The 19,087-nt window shown below is 40.5% G+C and overlaps 1 protein-coding gene and 1 long non-coding RNA gene across 3 annotated transcripts in view; one reads left to right on the top strand and one right to left on the bottom strand.

Annotated features, from left to right (window-relative positions):
• The window catches only part of LOC106508844, a 31,022-nt gene extending 19,925 nt beyond the window's left edge, over nt 1–11,097 (bottom strand). Inside the window, exons 1-2 of the long non-coding RNA XR_002342715.1 lie at nt 10,965–11,097; nt 7,685–7,782 (exon numbers count right to left, since the gene is read on the bottom strand). This is a non-coding gene — a long non-coding RNA (uncharacterized LOC106508844). The remainder of the gene's footprint in view (nt 1–7,684; nt 7,783–10,964) is intronic.
• Nucleotides 11,120–19,087, top strand: part of PEX7 (peroxisomal biogenesis factor 7) — an 88,658-nt gene continuing 80,690 nt past the window's right edge. The window contains exons 1-3 of one of the 2 annotated variants that reach the window (XM_021087521.1): nt 11,120–11,361; nt 12,929–12,986; nt 14,087–14,237. In XM_021087521.1, the coding sequence (XP_020943180.1) occupies nt 11,232–11,361; nt 12,929–12,986; nt 14,087–14,237 (339 nt within the window). In that variant the 5' untranslated portion in view covers nt 11,120–11,231. Of the gene's footprint in view, nt 11,362–11,450; nt 11,594–12,928; nt 12,987–14,086; nt 14,238–19,087 lie in introns of those variants that run through there. The other variant, XM_021087529.1, reaches the window with a different exon arrangement.

Genomic DNA, 19,087 nt, shown 5'->3' with positions numbered 1-19,087 from the left:
CTGCTGAGAGGTCTCCTCCTGGCCACTCTGGGTACACTCCTACTCTGATGTCTTTTCCTCTTCTTAGAAGGACTCCAGTTCCTTTGGATTAGGTCCCCGCCCTTGCGATGTCATTTAACCTTAATCACCTCCCTAAAGACTCTATCTCCAAATATGGTCACACTGGGGCTTGGGGCTTCAGTATATAAACTGGGGGTAAAGCGGGCACAATTCAGACCATCACAAAAAGTAACACAGACAGCCCTGTTCTAGAATCCATTTCTCCATATTTACGGCAACACAGTAGACAAATTACTCATGCTGTATGTTAATGTCTCAAAGAGCTTCCTCATTTGGGGTCTAAATTATTCAAAGTGGATAGCTTGGTTGACCAGAAGACTGGTTAACTCCTCCATGCTCTCATTTTCCTCATTTAACTACCTGAAAAAAAAAAAAAAAAAAAAAAAAAACCAAGCTTCCTTTCAGGGGATACACGATCTTAGCCCTTTTAATACTTACTTTTCAGTATCTCTTTCTTTCTTCTTTTTTTTTTTGCTTTTTAGGGCTGCATCCACAGCATATGGAAGTTCCCAGGCTAGGGGTTAAATCGGAGCCATAGCCATCAGCCTACACCACAGCCACAGCCACACCAGACTCCAGTCATATCTGCAACCTACACCACAGCTCACAACAAAGCCAGATCCTTAACCCACTAAGGGAGGCCAGGGATTGAACCTGTAACCTCATGGTTACTAGTTGGATTTGTTTCTGCTGCGCCACAACAGGAACTCCTTCAGTGTTTATTTCTTAAGAGCAGAAGACTACCACAAAAACAAAGAGAGCAATAATTAAAAGCAATAATAACAAAATAATATTCTAATATAGGCATTTAGTAAACTTTTTCAAATAACTAAAAAGCCAAGGGAGAAAGAAATTTAAACTTTACTGAGCATTTACTACTTGCCTGGCATAATACCAGGTCCTCTGCATAATTCGCTCATTAAATCTTTACAACAGCCCTTAAGGGTATTATTACAACCATTTACAGAGAAGGAAATTGAAATGAAGTGCTTTGCCCACAGCTGAACTTATAGTGATAGAGCCTGGATTTCAACCTAGATCTGCTTGGTTCCAAAGCCTGAGCTCAGCAATATTATTAAGAATGTCTGAATGGTTAAAAAGCATGGGATAAAACTATGTGTGGCTATGGAATGGTCTCAAGATATATTGTGGGAATTTTAAACTTATAGTTGCATATGGTATAAAATTAAAAGATAGGCGTTCCCGTCATGGCTCAGTGGTTAACGAATCTGACTAGGAACCATGAGGTTGCGGGTTAGATCCCTGGCCTTCCACAGTGGGTTAAGGATCCAGCGTTGCCATGAGCTGTAGTGTAGGTTGCAGACGTGGCTCTGGACCTTGAATTGACTAAATCTGGACATTTTATATGAGAAAAAGATTTTATTTTTTGAGTATCAATTATTTTAGATTTTTACATATGTAATAACAGATAAAAAGACTAAATAAATTAATAATAATAATTTAAAAAAAAACGAGTTCCCGTTGTGGCGCAGTGGAAACAAATCAGACCAGGAACCATGAGGTTGCGGGTTCGATCCCTGGCCTTGCTCAGTGGGTTACAGATCCGGTGTTGGGTTGAGCTGTGGTATAAGTCACAGACGAGGCTCGGATCTGGCATTGCTGTGGCTGTGGTGTAGGCCGGCACCTACAGCTCTGATTAGACCCCTAGCCTGGGAACCTCCATATGTCGAGGGAGCAGCCCTAGAAAAGGCAGAGACAAAAAAAAAAAAAAAAAAAAAAAAAAAAAAAAAAGATAAAAAAAGTATCCAATAACTAGTAAATCTTGATTCCATCTTGTCTCCTACTGGTTCCATTCTTTCTTCCCAGTGGCAACCACTATTATCAGTTTCCTTGTGTTTCTTTTTAGAGATATTCTATGAATTTAATAGTAGGACATATACACACATTCATACATTTTGAAAACACAAATGGTGGCATAGTAAAGCCCTGTTCTGCACTTTCCTTTTTTTTTTTGTAAACAATACATCTCTCTCTGAGGATGGGCATTGAAAAAGAGTGAGAAGGAGACTGCTTCTCACTGTACACTTTGACTACTTTTTACATGTATTTTTTTCAATTGTAATGCATACACACAAGAAAATGTCTGCATATTTTTAAAATTTGGAATGAAGATCTTAAAAATAAGTAGCAAGAATTTAAAGAAAACCAATTCAAGGCCATTTTATGTCTCAATTTTGTGGCACTATTTCTACCTCTTTTTAAAAAATTTATTGTAGTATTAGTTTCGGATATACAGCAGAATGAGTCAGTTATACAAATACATATATCCATTCTTTCATCCCTGTATAGGTTATTACAGAACACTGAGTAGATCTCCCTGTACTACCGTAGGTCCTTGTTACTTATCTATTTTACATATGGTTGTGTGTATGTGTTAATCCCATCCTCCCAATTTATTCGTCCCCTCCCCTGACCCTGGTTTCCCCTTTGGTAACCACAAGTTTTATTTTGAAATCTGTGAGTTTGTTTGTTTCATAAACGAGTTCTTTTGTATCATTTTTATTAGATTCCACATCTAAGTGATATCATATAATATTTGTCCTTCTCTAACTTCTCTTAGTATGATAATCTCTAGGTCCATCCATGTTGCTGCAAATGGCATTATTTCATTCTTTTTTATGGCTGAGTAATATTCCATTGTGTATATGTACCATATCATCTTTATCTATTCCTTTGTCCCTGGACATTTAGGTTGCTTCCATATCTTGGCTATTGTACATAGTGCTGCAATGACCATTGGGGTACATGTATCTTTTCAAATTATGGTTTTCTTGGGATAGATTTCCAAGAGTGGGATTGTTGGGTCATATGGTAGTTCTATATTTGGTTTTTTAAAGACCTTCATACTGTTTTCCATAGTGATTGTACCAATATACATTCCCACCAATAGTGTAGGAGGGTTCCCTTTACTCTGCATTATCTCCAGCATTTATTGTTTGCAGACTTTTTTGGCTGCACCCAGGCATGTGGAAGTTCCTGGGCCAGGGATTGAACCTGCACCATAGCAGCCACCTGAACTGCTGCAGTGAGAATGCCAGATCTATAACCCACTGTGCCACAAAGGAATTCCTGCTTGTGACTTTTTGATGATGGCCATCCCGACTGGTGTGAGATGATACCTCATTGTGGTTTTGATTTGCATTTCTTTATTAATTGGTGATGTTGAGCATTTTTTCATGTGCTTTTTGGCCATCACTATATCTACCTCTTGAGGAGCATGATTTCAGCAACATCTACTTTCTGAATTAAGCTTTGGGTTGTCACACTACCTAAAATCAACTCACCTCTAACAGGAAATGTTGTTCTGTTGTCTATGAAATACAGAATCTAAGTTTTGGGATAAAGTATGGCTACAGGTTTATGGTGGTCTTACTTTGAATAAAAAAACCTTCAATTACAATAACTTTTCTTCATAATAAGCCTTGGAGTCATTATATTAAGAGGTCAGAATTGGGAGTTTCCATTGAGGCTCAGTGGGTTATGAACCCAACCAGTATACATGAGGATGTGGGTTCAATCCCTGGCATTGCTCAGTGGGTTAAAGATCCAACGTTGCCTGCCATGAACTGTGGTATAGGTCACAGACACAGCCTGGATCTGGTGTTGCTGTGTCTGTGGTGTAGGTCAGCAGTTGCAGCTCTTGATTCGACCCCTAGCCTGGGAACTTCCATGTGCCACAGCTGTGGCCCTAAAAAGAAAAAAGAAAAAAAAAAAGAAAATAAAAGAGGTCAGAATCTATTCCACTTATTTTACACATGAGAAAGAGAGGACCAAAATTTAAAGCACTGTATCCCCAAACAAGAGAGACTACTGACATTCAATCCAATGCTGTCTCCATTAAAAGAAAAAAAAAAACCTTAATAATCATTATCCTTATAAATACTTAGTTCATTAAATCTGTCACAAAACGGAGTTCCTGTTGTGGCACAGCGGAAATGAATCTGACTAGTATCCATGAGGATGCAGGTTCGATCCCTGGCCTCACTCAGTGGGTCTGGAATCCTGTGCTGCCATTAGCTGTGGTGTAGGTCACAGATAGGGCTCAGATCTGGTGTTGCTGTGGCTGGCAGCTGTGGCTGGCAGCTGTAGCTGTAGCTCCGATTCGAACCCTAGCCTGGGAACTTCCATATGCCCTGAGTGCGGCCCTAGAAAAGAGCCAAAAAAAAAAAAAAAAAAAGTCACAAAAAGGATATGACCTGTATAACGCACTAAAAAAAAGACAAGAAAAGCAATGACAATTCTTATAAATGATATTAGATGTACCCTCTTTTGTAAGTAAAGTTTTAGAAATGAGTTAGAATTTCTCCAAGCATGATCTTGAGGGAGAATTTGAAAGAGGACAGAGAGTTAGCTTGTGGGTTAAGAAAGCAAAGACTTTTCCTGCGTAGGGGGCAGCATTAAAGAACACCCAGAAAAGTTAGTGGGTGTAGGGAACAAAAGAATCTTTCAGAAGAAATCTGTAGGCAATCCTGTTAGTGAAATGGGGGAGGGGTGATTTTATTTTCCTTTTTAGCTTTTTGAAAGTTTTCTCCCTCAAGGGTAGTGGAGAATAAAATTAAATTTTAAAACTTCAATTTACCTAAGGACATTAATTGCCATTCAAGTTTGTTTTTAATGCATCAGACTTTTTGTAAAATTTAGAGCATTTTTTAGACCAGTTTTAGGTTCACAGCAAAACTGAAGGGAAGGTACAGAGATTTCCTATACGTCTCCTGCCCCCATGACATGCACCATCAATATCTCACACCACAGTGGTATTTGTTACAATTGTTGAACCTACACTGATACATCATCATCGTCACCCAAAGTCCATGGTTTACATCAGGTTTAGTCTTGTTATTGTACATTCTATGGGTTTGGACAAATGTATAATGATATATATCCATCATTATGATATCCTACAGAATATTTTCACTGCACCAGAAGTCCTCTGTGCTCTGCCTAGTCATCTCTGCTAACCGCCCCCTCCCTAACCTTCCCCTTCCCTGGCATTCATTGATCTTCCTTCTGTCTCCGTAATTTTGCTTTCTTCAGAATGCTATAGTTTGAATCATGCAGTATGTAGCCTTTCCAGAATGTGTCTTTCACTCCGTAATACATATATATAGTCCCTCCGTATCTTTTCATGACTCGATAGCTCATTATTTTTGTGCTGAAAAATATTCCATTGTCTTCATGTACCACAGCTAAACTATCTATTCACCTATTGAAAGACACCTTGGCTACTTCCAAGTTTGGGCATCTATGAATACAGCTGCTATAAACACCTGTGCGCAGGTTTTCGTGTGGACATACGATGTCAACTTCTGAGGGTAAATACTAAGGAGAGAAACTGCTGGACTGTATAGTAAAAGTGTGCTTAGTTTTTTAAGAAACCATCAAACTATCTTCCAAAATGTCTGTACTATTTTGCAATTCTACCAGCAATTGATAAGAGTTCCTGCTGCTCCACATCCTCATCAACATTTGGTGTGGTCAATGTTCTGGATTTTGGTCAATCTTTTAGGTGTGTACTGGTACCTCATTTCCCTTAACCATTCTCTAAGTCATATGGTTTCCATATCTCTTACTGCTCTGCTTGCCTTTCTAAAGAAGTTCTATTTAATAACAAAACTGAAGCTCAAAGAGATACATTATTTGCTCAAAATCATATGGTCCATAACATGAGATAAATTTGTATTCATCATTATTTGCAATGAATTAACTCATAATGTAGTGACTTTTTTTTTTTTTTTTTTTTTTACTGTGAATAATGCTGTAGTATAAAATATTAGGGAGCCCAGGGGCTATGAGAAGAATGCCAGACAACTTCTAATATTTCTCTTTTTTTCACTTCAAAGTATGCCTGCCTTTTGAACAGGTTTGAAGGAAATCAATGTTGTTTCTACTTCCCAGTTAATGAAAATTGGTAGCCTTTGAAGAATACGCTATTTTCCAGACCTAAGAAATCCAAGGCAGCTAATGAACATACAAGATTTTTAGTCTGACACTCATATTTAAAATGATCATGTAGGAGTTCCTGTTGTGGCGCAGTGGTTGACGAATCCAACTAGGAACCGTGAGGTTGCGGGTTCGATCCCTGGCCTTGCTCAGTGGGTTAGGGATCCGGTGTTGCCATGAGCTGTGTGTAAGTTGCAGCCGAGGTTCAGATCCCTCATTGCTGTGGCTCTGGCGTAGGCCGGTGGCTACAGCTTTGATTCGACCCCTAGCCTGGGAACCTCCGTATGCCGCAGAAGCAGCCCTAGAAAAGGCAAAAAGACAAAAAACCAATAAATAAATAAATAAAATGATCATGTACCTTCTCTTTGTACTTGGTAAGTTGTTTCTCTATCTGAACTTACATTTCTTAAGAATATATAAACACTTATGCAGACCTGAGAAACATGCTGTGCTGCATATTTATCTGGAAGAATGAAATGTATGTAGTGACCTAGGTTTGTGTTCATTGTAAATAGTAAGATTTACAAATGGCAGAGTCAATCTTATAAAGAATCCTGGAAATGAGCAATCCTGATCTGACTGTGAGTTCTCCCGAGGTCAGCTCTCGGTCACTGTACTCTGAGTCTTTATGCCACTTAGTCATAATGGGAATTATAGTTGACCTGGACTTCCCCATTGACATTTCCACTTGATTTGCTCTCTTTCATTCCAGACTTAAGTAGCAGGAAAGTTCTGCTTTTCTTCTCGGATAGATGCCCTCAAATTTATAGAAGGCAGGAGGCCCAGTAGAATTACACAACAGATATTTCTGGTATGTGATTCACCCATAGGGACTATGTGGCATCAGCATGGGAGTTTTTTGCAGCCCCCCTTCAGGGTGTTACTTAACAGATTAGAGCCATTTCTTAGCAATTCAAACGAACTGGACAAAGAAAAGTCTAAATTATTAAAATCTTTGATCATATATTTAAGAAATTTTTTTTTTTTTTTGCTTTTTAGGGCCGCACCCGCGGCATATGTGGCTAGGGGGTCCAATTGGAGCTATGGCTGCAAGCCTACACCACAGCCACAGCAACGCCAGATCCAAGCCGCATCTGTGACCCACACGGCAGATCCAGATCCTTAACCCACTGAGCGAGGCCAGGGATCAAACCTGCAACCTCATGGTTCCTAGTTGGATTTGTTTCCACTGCGCCACGATGGGAACTCTCATATATTTAAGAAAATCTTTCAACTGTAGTAATTTCAAATTTTTAGAAAAATTACAATAATAATATATGAAATGCCTATATATATTTTACTTACTAAGTAAAATAAATTTTTAAACTAAATTTTAAACATTTTAAACTATACTTTTAAAAATCATTCTATTGTGCATGTCTATGTTCTTTATTTTTTCTGCACCATTTAAAGAGTTATTCTTTTATATTTCTCTTTACCTCATTATTTCCTAAGTATTTCTTAAGAATAAGGGCATTCTCTTATGTAACCACAGTACAGTCATCAAATTTGGGGTGCAAACTGATGCAATAGTTTTTATCTAACTACCATACATATTTTTTCAATTACCCCCAACAAATGTGCATGACAGACAACTCTATTCATTTTTATCCCCTTGAATGCACAAGAACCCTAGAGCTCAACCTGTTTAATATCTACAAACCTTTTCAAAATTGTCTCCTCCATGAGCTTTCCATCATGAACTCACAAGCAGTTAATCATATCAATATCAGAGAATGAGTGTAACCATATATTTTCAGCCTAAAAACAAAGAAAATTAGAATTTTAGGCTTACTTCTGCTGCAGAGTTATAAATGTATAATTACTCTTTGGCTCTTGAAATATTCAGATTGGTTTATCTAACCTGGTTATCAAGACATCCCAGCTAGAAATGATTCTGTTGAAACTTTTCCATTTTACATAGGAAGAAACAAGAATCGAGGGAAAGTATAAAACTGAGAAGTAAAGGGAAAATTGAGATTATAATTCAGTATCTTTTGTTCTATAGCCTACTTTATTTAAAAGAGGAATCTTCCAGGAATCAATTTAAAAACTCAGGGAGGGGAGTTCCCATCGTGGCTCAGTGGTAACGAACCTGACTCGTGTCCATGAGGATGCAGGTTCGATCCTTCGCCTTGCTCAGTGGGTTAAGGATCCAGCATTGCCAGGAGCTATGGTGTCGGTGGCAGAGGCATCTCGAATCCTGAATTGCTGTGCTGTAGTCTAGGCTGGCAGCTGCACCTCCAATTCGACCCCTAGCCTGGGAACTTCCATGTGCCGAAGTTGCAGCCCCAAAAAGACAAAACAAAACAAAACAAACAAAACAAAAACTCAAAGAGGAATAAGTTTCTAGTACTGGAACTTCAGAGAGTCCTTAACAGGAAAACGAAGTCAGTGGTTGATCCGGGGTAGGGATGGATTGGACTGAAAAGGACCACAGGGAACTCTCAGGTTAGTTAGGCTCTGGTTAACTAATTTTCCTTGAGGGCAGGCCTTATTAAGAATTGACCTCTGGCTTATTTCAAAATCGTTCCTTTTCTGCCCACCACCCCCCCCCCCGACCCCCGAAAGGAGCACACGGTGATTTTTTTTCAAATATTTACTGTGAGGACCTGGTTGGCCTCCTAGCAGTAAATCGCACAATATTGTGGAGTTTGACTCTTTTCACTCCCATTACCATTACCTTTGTTTAAATCCTTATTATCTTCTGCCTGAACTGTTGCTAGTCTTTTAACTGGCCTCCCAGTCTCCAATCTCTGTCCTCCAGTTGTGTTGCCAGATATTTTATTTTTTATTACTTTTTTCTTTTTTAGGGCTGCATGTGTGGCATATGTAAATTCCCAGGCTGGGGTCGAATAGGAGCTGCACCTGCTGGCCTACACCACAGCCACAGCACTGTAAGATCTGAGACACATCTGTGACATAAGCCGCAGCTTGCGACAATGCCAGATGGATACTAGCCAGACTCTTAATCTGCTGAGCCACAATGGGAACTCCTGCCAGAAGATCTTTTAAAATGAAAACCTGGTCGTTTGATTTCTCACATTAGAAAATTTGATGGTTTCCCCTTGTTTAAACCACAGTAGAAATCGAATTTTCGTACCACAAAAAGACTATTCATGACGCAGTACAACAACTAGTCTTTCTACCCAGTATTCTTCACCATACCCTTTCCATTGGGCCAGGCTTCTTCCTGGCAGCCAAATTCTGCTATGGATGGGGCTGCTTTAGGTCTCCTGTTACTCCTGCTCCTATGATGACCTCCATCTCCTAGTCTATTTAAAGAAAACCTTGTCATCACTTACACAAACATCACCTCCTTTCCGAAGCTTTCCCTCCATCTCCTCTCCTCCAGCTCTTACGATTCCTTTTTAAAATCCATATATTTCTCATAGCACCTCTGGTATGTTGATTATACTAAAGTGATGATATGGACTGTATCTTATTGCTTTTGAATCCCAAGTACCTAGCACTGTACTTGGTATACAGTTAAAGTGGCTATATGACTAGGTTTGTGGCTGTTGACTTGGCTTACTTACTAACCACACTCTCACTCTACAAAGTTTGGCAGATAAGTTATATATGGCCACTTTTTACATAGTTCATGCCTGGTAAATTGTTGGAATGAATGAGCCCTAGCTTTTCTTTCTTTCTTTCTTTCTTTTTTCTTTTTTTTTTTGGTGGCGCAGTGGCTTGATGTGGGATCTCAGTTCCCAGACCAGAGATTGATTGAATTGGGCCCCAGTGGTGAAAATGCTGTGTCCTAAACTCCCCAGCCTTAGTTTTTCTTAATCTGCTGTGGCATCTGAGCACTTACTACTATACAATAAATACAGTGAGAATTAAAATTTTTTAAAAGTTAGTTGCTTATGATGCCTTTTCTGTTAATTTCACTTCCACTAATTTAATTTTGCTTGGAGTTACCTTGGGCAGGCAACACAGTCTCAATTGTCTTTGAGACTCACTACCTTGTTTCAGACTTTGATGTGACTTGTCTCAATTTATAATCATTGGACACAGTTCTGGATGGCAGTGTTTCAAAATTTAAAGAATTAATAAAAACCAGACAGCCCACAATGGAGGCTGATATGTAAAAACAAAAGTTTTGAGAATTCTGAGCTGGAGTTTGGTACTTGCCATCTGCCTCTACCTGGATTAAATTGTGAGCCACTGCAGCTACTGACCCGCAAGCATGCCCTGAACAGAGCTCAGGGTGGAGACCAGGAGTGAGGCACTCTGTGTTCTGGGAAAACTGGAAGAGCAGGTCTTCAGAAGTTAGACATTTTTATAAGATTTCATGAGCCCAATTCTTGCATCTCCTCATATCTAGAAAAAACACTAAAACCCTTCATGGTGGTGTCTGCCCCTCAAGACTAGTAGTAACCCTCAGGAGACCAGCAGCAAATTTTATAAAATGTGTGCATGGCTGCATGCACCCCTCTCTTCCCCTCTTTTATATTTTGATATTTCCCCTTTTCTCTTTGGGGCAGTACTTCAGAGCTACCCGATATACTGCCTCCTGGTCTACAGTTAGGTGGCCAAAAGATGTCAAGGTCATCAGTCAATGAAGTCACTCCCAAGGGTGGGCTGGTGAGCCCTGAAGGAACTCAGGAAAGAAACAAAGAATACACAGCTGAGGTGCATATCAAAGGAATGCTTCCAGTAAGCCCAGATGTTTTTATCTTCCCAGAAAAACTAGTTTTCTGTAAATCTTTTTCTGTAAATCTATTTGTCTGTAAATCTTTTGTTCTTACTACCTTCCCTTTATGCAAAAACTCATATACCCTGGCTGCTCCCCCCTCCCGCCCCCCCCCACCTCCTTGGAGCGATTTCTCAGGGCTACCTGAGATGCCGACTCCAGGGCTTAAAGTTCTAATTTTGCTCCAAATAAAACTTATTTCAACTTTCACGTTGTGCATTTTTTTTTAAGTGGACAGACTCACCACCAAAACCTAGAAACACTGCTCCCAAGTAGACTCCATCAAAGCGGGCGCCAAGCAATTTGTTTTGCCCCAAACAAAAATGGCCTCGCTCGGAGTCAATTCCCTTTCCTTTGCGGACCAATGGAAATCTAGCATTCAGGGCACCCGGTGTCTTCACTTCCGCCTTGTCTTCTTGGGTCTCTCTAACTCTCTTAGCGAGTGCGGACTGTTCGCCTCCAACTCTGAAAGCCTTCGTTGGCCCCGGCTTCCCTGGAGGCCTTGGGTGGGATGAGTACGGCACTCAGCGGAGGGGTGCGGACGCTGCGGGTGCCCGGCCGCCACGGCTACGCAGCAGAGTTTTCCCCATATCTGCCGGGCCGCCTGGCCTGCGCCGCCGCGCAGCACTACGGCATCGCGGGTGAGGCCCGGCCGCGCCGATCCGCCGGGGCGGGGGCGGGTTCCACCCGAGCCCCAGCTTACCCCGGGGCCCTAAAGCGCTTCCGATTGTAGACGCCGCCACCAAAGAACGCCCGGGAAAGCGGAGAAACTGGCAGGTTCCCTGTCCTTCTTTGTACGGTGTGGGGAGTTAGTCTAGAGTCGAGTCCATCATCTTTTCCAGTTAATGTGCGGAAGTAGCACGTGGAAGGAAGGTACCTAGTGCCCTAAGTCCCAATTCCTTCAGAGTGCACCGACTCCGCCGCCCCCTGTTACCCACATCGGCGCCAGGTACACGTGGCCCTGCCGGAAGCCGGCTAAACCCGAGTGGCCCCTCCTGCCGGTCCCAGGGAACCCACAACACTTGGAAGAAGGTGTGCAGGGTCACCCCAGTACCCGCTAATTAGACCACAGCCCCCGCAGGCTGTATTCGGGTGGGCAGTGCTCCTGAGTAGACGCTTGGAGTTTCCCTACAAGCGCCAACACGAAATTGATCAAGTTCTGTTCTCGCCTGGTGCTGCCTCTGGAGGCATAGGTACATTTTCAGGCAGTTAGAGGTTCAAGTTAATTGTCCCTGGTCCGGACTAGGGGTTCCATTCTTGATTTGGGCTTTTGTATACACAGAAATGCTATGAAACAATTCATTGCATAATGTCAGTTCTCCAGTATTTTTTCTTGAATCCTACAGTTGAAAAAAAAAAAGGGATTTCTAAAACTCAGAAGGAGAGAACATTTGCAATACTTGCCCACCAGTTAGGGTGAAGACTCACGAGTTTGTAATATTTTAAATTGAATCCTTAAAAAAAACCAAAACAAACCCACAACTCCTTATAAGGAGTTGATTTTTTTAAAAAGTCAGTCATGTTTAAATAGAAGGTTTTTTTTTCCCTTCAACCCTGTAACGAATGTAAGTTTTAAAATATGCTGATCCTTGGCAGAGCCTCTTTGCCCGCTTGCATCTCTCCCAAGCATCTTATCTAATTAAATCTATTTCTTGCCTATCAAAAAAAAAATGCTGATCCTTTAGTAAAATAGTTTTTCTTTGGTAGATAATGATATATTGTGTTCAGCACCTTCCCATGAAGTATGTAGTAAACTCCACCAGGTATTTTGTTTTAGAATCCCATGCTGAATGTATTTTAGATTTAATTTATTGTGGAGGCAGTGCAGTGTTGTAGGAGGTGCACAGTGTGTGGGTCTATAAACCTGAGGTTTCTCACCTGTAAATAGGGATGATAACACCTGTTTGGGAGGTTTGTGCGTCTGTCTTCCTGCCTGGCCACCGAGTATGCATGTAAATATTTCTCCCCTGTTACCAGAGCTGTGTCTGGATTCTAAGCATAGGTGAGATGATGAGTTTAATATCTAATGACTGAAGCACGATATATAGAGACAGAAATGGAAAGGACAGTACATATGGTCTCAAATAACTTTAGGGAGAAATTTGTGACTGTGAAATTAGGTATTTTGTCCTTGACACTTCCAACTTGACATACATGGTCCCCCAGTAGGTTCAACTGCATGACCTCAACTTTTTTTTTTCTCCTTAGGCTGTGGAACCCTGCTAATATTGGATCATAATGAATCTGGCCTTAGGATTTTTAGAAGGTAAGATGGCCCTAACAATTAAACTTATATGTATTCTCTGTTGCTTTTAAGGCCTTAATAGTAGTAGGTTTTGAATCTTTTTGATCAATAAGGTGTTTTAATTTGCAATATAAAACAGCCTTCAGGATTTGCCTCATATAGAACTTATTTTTGCCATTAACTGTGATTCTGTCAGTTTTCTGCCAAAGCTCTTATCTCTTAGTGTTCACTTACAAATTATAAAACTTAAACATAAAAATAGCCTGTGAATATAATGTTTGCTGTTCCTATCTTTGCTGTCGTCTTAGTGTAGTTTAGTGTTACTCATTCAGGAACTAATTATCCATCTTGGAAATTATCACCTCTTTCCCTTTATTTTTGTGCTTGACTTGTCTGTTACTGTTAGACCCATTAATACCCCCATCAGAGTTAGTCACAGGTAAAGAAAGGAAACTCCATCAGAAAATAACTGCCTGCTGTTAAATAGCTCGGGTGAAAGATTTATGAGAAACATTGACATTATTGATCTAAATTGGTATTTTCAAGTACTTGCTGGCCCCTGTTTTGAATCACAGAAAGCAGTGGGCAATATGCACTGTGGCAACATGTGCTTATGTAAAGGCTGCCGTATTTCTAGTTGGGAGACCTGGTTTTAACCTAGTTCTGTAGCTTTCTGGCTGTATGACTGGGCTGTTTTTTTAGGCTCTCCAAAATTATTTCTGTGTCTGTCGAGTGCCCGCTCTAGAATCTCCCATAGCTGTGAAGACCATGTGAGATACATAGTGTTAAAATATGTGCTAGGAGTTCCCTTTGTGGCTCAGTGGTTAGCAAACCTGACTAGGATCCATGAGGATATGGGTTTGATCCCTAGCATCACTCAGTGGGTTAAGGATCCGGCATTGCCGTGAGCTGTAGGTCACAGATGCAGCTCAGATCCAGGGTTGCTGTGGCTGTGGTGTAGGCTGGCAGCTATATTCTGATTTGACCCCTAACCTGGGAACCTTCATAAGCACAGGCGTGGCCCTAAAATAGCAAAAAAAAAAAAAAAAAGGGAAAATGATGATTGTTATTTTATGTTCAGCTCCCTATGTAACTCGATTTTTAAAATTTTCCTGGTGCAGCTTTGACTGGACTGATGCTTTGTTTGACGTGACCTGGAGTGAGAACAATGAGCATGTGCTGGTCACCTGCAGCGGCGATGGCTCCTTGCAGCTCTGGGACACCGCTGGAGCCGCGGGGCCTCTGCAGGTCTACAAGGAGCACACTCAGGAGGTAGGAAGGAGACCTTTCTGGGCGGATTGATTTTCTTTGGATGAAATCCATTGGGGGTGGAAACAGGGGGAAGCGTCTCCGGGGGACAGGAAGTTTATGCTTTCATGTTTCTTGTCCATGTTAGATGTCACATGTTATTTGATTATTCAAACAGAAAATACCTTGGCCTAAGGAGCAGGGAAAGAAGAAAAGGTCAGGCTTCTCATTAGTCAGTAAAACGCCTCCAGTAGGAAGTACACTGTGCTACCATTTCCTCCAGAGAGACCCACTGCATTTACGCTGTAAGGATTTGCCTCCAAACACTGCCTTAAGGTAGAGGTAGGCGGACTTTTCGCAAACATCCTGAGTGCCTTTAGGGCTCCACTGTAATTCCTAAGGATTTTCAGAATATATTGAAACAAGAGCATGAAATACTGAATATAAGGTGGAACTTCCTGAAGAAATTTAAAACCCAAATCTTGTTCATGTGCTAGATATTATGTGTGGGGGGGTGGTTAATGTGGCAAATATTATGGCCTTCAGTCATATTAAAAAACATATGTGCTTTTAATGAACATGATGGTAAAGACATTCTCTTTTGATACTTCACCTTGAATGTTTTAAAATTTTTCCCGCAGAGGCAGTAGACGCTTCAAATGAAAACCTACAAATTTTCTTTCAAATTTGTGCCTACTGTGGTGCCTGGCCCATAGAAAGTTTTCAGTATATGCTTATTCAAAGCACGAATACTAGTCTTTTGTGATAGTAGACTAATGTGAGGATTCTAGACATTTGATAGCTATAGCTATTAAAATCAGTGTTTCTAAGACTGTGACTGAAAATAATGGAAAAATTTAGTTTTTCCATTGTATTGTGAAAGATGCTCTTTGGATAAATGTGGTTATAAATGATTGCAATTTCATAGAACCTCTGAATACTAAGACAACTTTGGTAAAGGAGTTTTTTTGTTTTTGCTTCTTAGGGCCGCAGGTGAAGCATATGGAAGTTCCCTGGCTAGGGGTGGAATGGGAGCTACAGCTGCCAGCCTACACAGCAATGCAGGATCCGAGCCGTGTCTGTGACCTACACTGCAGCTCACAGCAGTGCTGGATCCTTGACCCACTGAGCAAGGCCAGGGATTGAACCCCTGTCCTCATGGATACTAGTCAGATTCGCTTCTGCTGTGTCACAACGGGAACTCCCAAGGAGGAGTTTTAATTTCAAGATGTTCACTGTAAGAATCCCTACAAAGCAGCCAGTCTAAAATTCAGACATTTTTGTGATACCTTCATGATTTTTGCCATTTTCTAATACCATTTATATTGTAATTAACTTAATGTTTTGTTTTGTTTTGTTTTTAATATTTTTTGGGAGTTCCGTTGTGGCTCAGCAGGTTACAAATCCACCTGGTAACCATGAGGATGTGGGTTTGATCCCTGGCCTTGCTCAGTGGGTTAAGGATCTGGCATTGCCATTACCTGTGGTGTGCCGCAGATGTGGCTCAGATCTGGTGTTACTGTGGCTATGGTGTAGGCCAGTAGTTGTAGCTCCAATTCAGCCCCTAGCCTGGGAACTTCCATATGCTGCAGCCTTATTAAAAAAAAAAAAAAGGGAAATAAAATATTTTTCCTCTTAAAAGTTTTTTCTTTCTTAAATCCTTAGTGCCTTGCATTGCTTGTCTATATAAATTTTAAGGCTGTAACTAATAGATCATAAAATAATATATCCAGTTATGTTAAATGGGAGATAATTGATGTAATGTTTTTCTTTAAATGAACTTTAATGAACCAGTGTCCTCATGGATACTAGTCAGGTTTGTTAGCCAATGAACCATGACAGGAGCTCCTAAATGAACTTTACATTATTATTTTACCTATCCTAGAATAGCATGTATTTGTGAAACCGTGGAAGTTAATGGCTAACTTAGTATGTACATCTATTTAATGAATGGCAAACTAGATACATACTGAATAAAATAAAATCTGTGTACCAGATACATCATCTCTTGTACAACCAGTGGTGTGTGTACTGCTGCTACTCTGGAAAATACTCTTCTAGAATGTTCCTCATGATGGTCACCCAGTGTTTACTTCATCTTAGTGAATTTTATTATCTCACGTGATAACTTCTTTGATAAATTTTTGATTGCTCCGTTGATTCAGTATCAACCAACTATTGCTTTGAATGCCTTTTTCTAATGTGGTGAGACTAAGTTCAGCCTACCTTTTCCAGGAGAACCCTTGAAAATAAGGATCATTTTCCCTCGAAGTCTTCTGTCTTCCAGACTGTGCATTTGTAATTCCTTTAGCCTATCCTCAGACTACATGGTCTCTATAGCTTTCACTCTCCTGGTAAACTCCTTTGAGTAACCTCCTGTTTTTCAGTGTTGCTTTTAATGTTGTACACCTGATTTCTTCCAGAAATGAGATTTTTATTGCTAAGTTTTATACAGCTTTACCACTATGATCTTGAGCCTCTAGTTCCAGTATTACCTAAGAAGGCTGTGTTTTTTCCTCAGCCAAATTGTAGTACTGGGTTGCTTTTAGTCTGCTAGTAAGGTACCTCGGTCTTTGTCACTTGAACTAATGTTAAACCAGTAGTTTACATCAGCCTGTAATTATGCAACTGTTTTTTTGAACTAAAGACATATTTTATTTTATTTTTTCAGATTCTTTTCTAGGTTGTCCTTCTTCATTTTCTTTCCAAATGCAATTTTTGATAAGCAGTCGTATCAGTTAGATGCCTTGGCTGTTAGTGTAAGAGAAAACCCAACTGAAAGTACCTTCAGTGATCAGCATTTATTATTTCACATAACCAAGTGTATGGAGGTGGGATGGGTCCAGGTTTGGTTAATTTAGGCTTGACAGCGTTGTCAGATACCAGGGTTTCTGCTCCCCAGCCGACTGCTGTCCTTAACGGGTTTCTCTTCTTGTACTCCTTATAGTTCCCACTATCATTTCATCACTCTGTGAGGTCAAAGAGCAAAAAAGTGAGTGTCCCTGTCTTGGGACTGCTTCTCAGACTGAGAAAAGGTTCCCTAGAGGCCCACAGTGGATACCTTTCCTTATCGGTGGCTAGAAAAGCATCGCATGCCCAGTCTTAACTCCGTCACTTGTGAGGGAAACGAGCTACCACTGTGCCTTCACCTCTGGGACAAGGAAGGGACAGAGCTTTCCCTGAAGGACAAAACTGTAAGCAAGGAGAAAGGGAGGTCAGAGGCTGGAGAGCCACCCATCACTGTGAGCTGCCACATTACCTCTGGTCTTTCTCTCGATTGTTAGCAAAAAATCAAACCACTCCAGGCAGGGTGAAGAGTGGAGAACTGCAGGACCCTTAGAAGGGTCATCCTCCATGAGACTGTTAAAAAAAGAATTTCTGGCAATCAGCCGAAAGCTCAGTATTGCAATCCCAGATACTTGGCATTTTTCATTAAAGAGAAATATACAGCATTTATTCAAAGTTTGTCTCTTACACCAAATATTCAGAAACACTTAAAAGGATTGATTTAAGGAGTTCCCATTGTGGCGCAGCAGAAACGAATCTGACTAGGAAACATGAGGTTGCGAGTTCGATCCCTGGCCTCGCTCAACGGGTTAAGGATCTGGCATTGCTGTGACTGTGGCATAGGCTGGCAGCTACAGCTCCGATTCAACCCCTAGCCTGGGAATCTCCATATGCCATGGGTGCAGCCCTAAAAAAAGCAAAAAAAAAGAAAAAAAGGAAAAAAAAAGATTGAGTTAAGGTCAGAGTTTTGAGGAGCTAATGAATATTTGTTGAATATTCAACAAATAGTGTTGAATACATTAAGTACAACAGTCAGTTTTCATATAGTCAGATGAGTAGCTACTGAAGCAAGAAGGGGAAATCTAAGACCTAGATATATATTTTAGGCCTTAAGGAAGAAGGGTTTGGTAAAATGAAAAGAAAGAAAAACATAGACATTTCCCCTTTGCATGGCTTCTAAACTTAGCATCAAAGCAGGAATCAGATTCTTCTCTGTATTGTTTAACCGAAGAGGCCATTATATCTTTTGAGTCCCATAAAATGCCTCTAGCTTAGCCTTCCACTGAATATATAGTAATAAAATAATAGGAAAATTTAAAAATGTTCAGCAAGGAGAAAAAAGAGAGTGAATCGAGAATTTTGTTTCTGTACTTTATGCCTTAAAGCACTGTGCTGTTGAAAGTAAGCTAAAAGTGACTTTAAAAGTGATGGACTCAGTATTTATTTCAATATCTAATTCTCCGTGTGCTTATCCCAAGTTTTAAAAAATAGTTTTCTTGGAGTTCCTTTCGTGGCTCAGTGGTTAACGAATCCGACTAGGAACCATGAGGTTGCGGGTTCGATCCCTGGCCTTGCTCAGTGGGTTAAAGATCCACCGTTGCTGTGAGCTGTGGTGTAGGTTGCAGATGTGGCTCGGATCCTGCGTTGCTGTGGCTCTGGTGTAGGCCGGCGGCTGCAGCTCTGATTCGACCCCTAGCCTGGGAACCTCCATATGCCGTGGGAACGGCCCAAGAAATGGCAAAAAAAAAAAGACCAAAAAAAAAAAGTTTTCTTCATTGTCAAATAGTGAGGATTATCAATTTGCTGTAAATCGTTGAGATAACTGATCCATTTAAAATTTTTGATCATTGCTTATAAAAACTTATCTTTGCACTAAGTACTATGCAACTCTTAGTATCTCGTTGTAGAGAAAATGTATTTAACTATACATTTTATAGGAAAGATGTGCCATACTATTAAGATCTTGCTTCTTTTTTAAAAAAGAATCAATTTTTACCCTAACAGAAGCTGAAAAGTTTATGATGGGTACCCATAAAAATGTTAATGCCGAATGACAACTGATCATGCATTTCACACCTCTTTGTTCC

The sequence above is a fragment of the Sus scrofa genome, chromosome 1, assembly GCF_000003025.6.
Source record: "Sus scrofa isolate TJ Tabasco breed Duroc chromosome 1, Sscrofa11.1, whole genome shotgun sequence".
Taxonomy (NCBI): domain Eukaryota; kingdom Metazoa; phylum Chordata; class Mammalia; order Artiodactyla; family Suidae; genus Sus; species Sus scrofa.
This window is presented reverse-complemented; position numbering and strand designations above follow the sequence as displayed.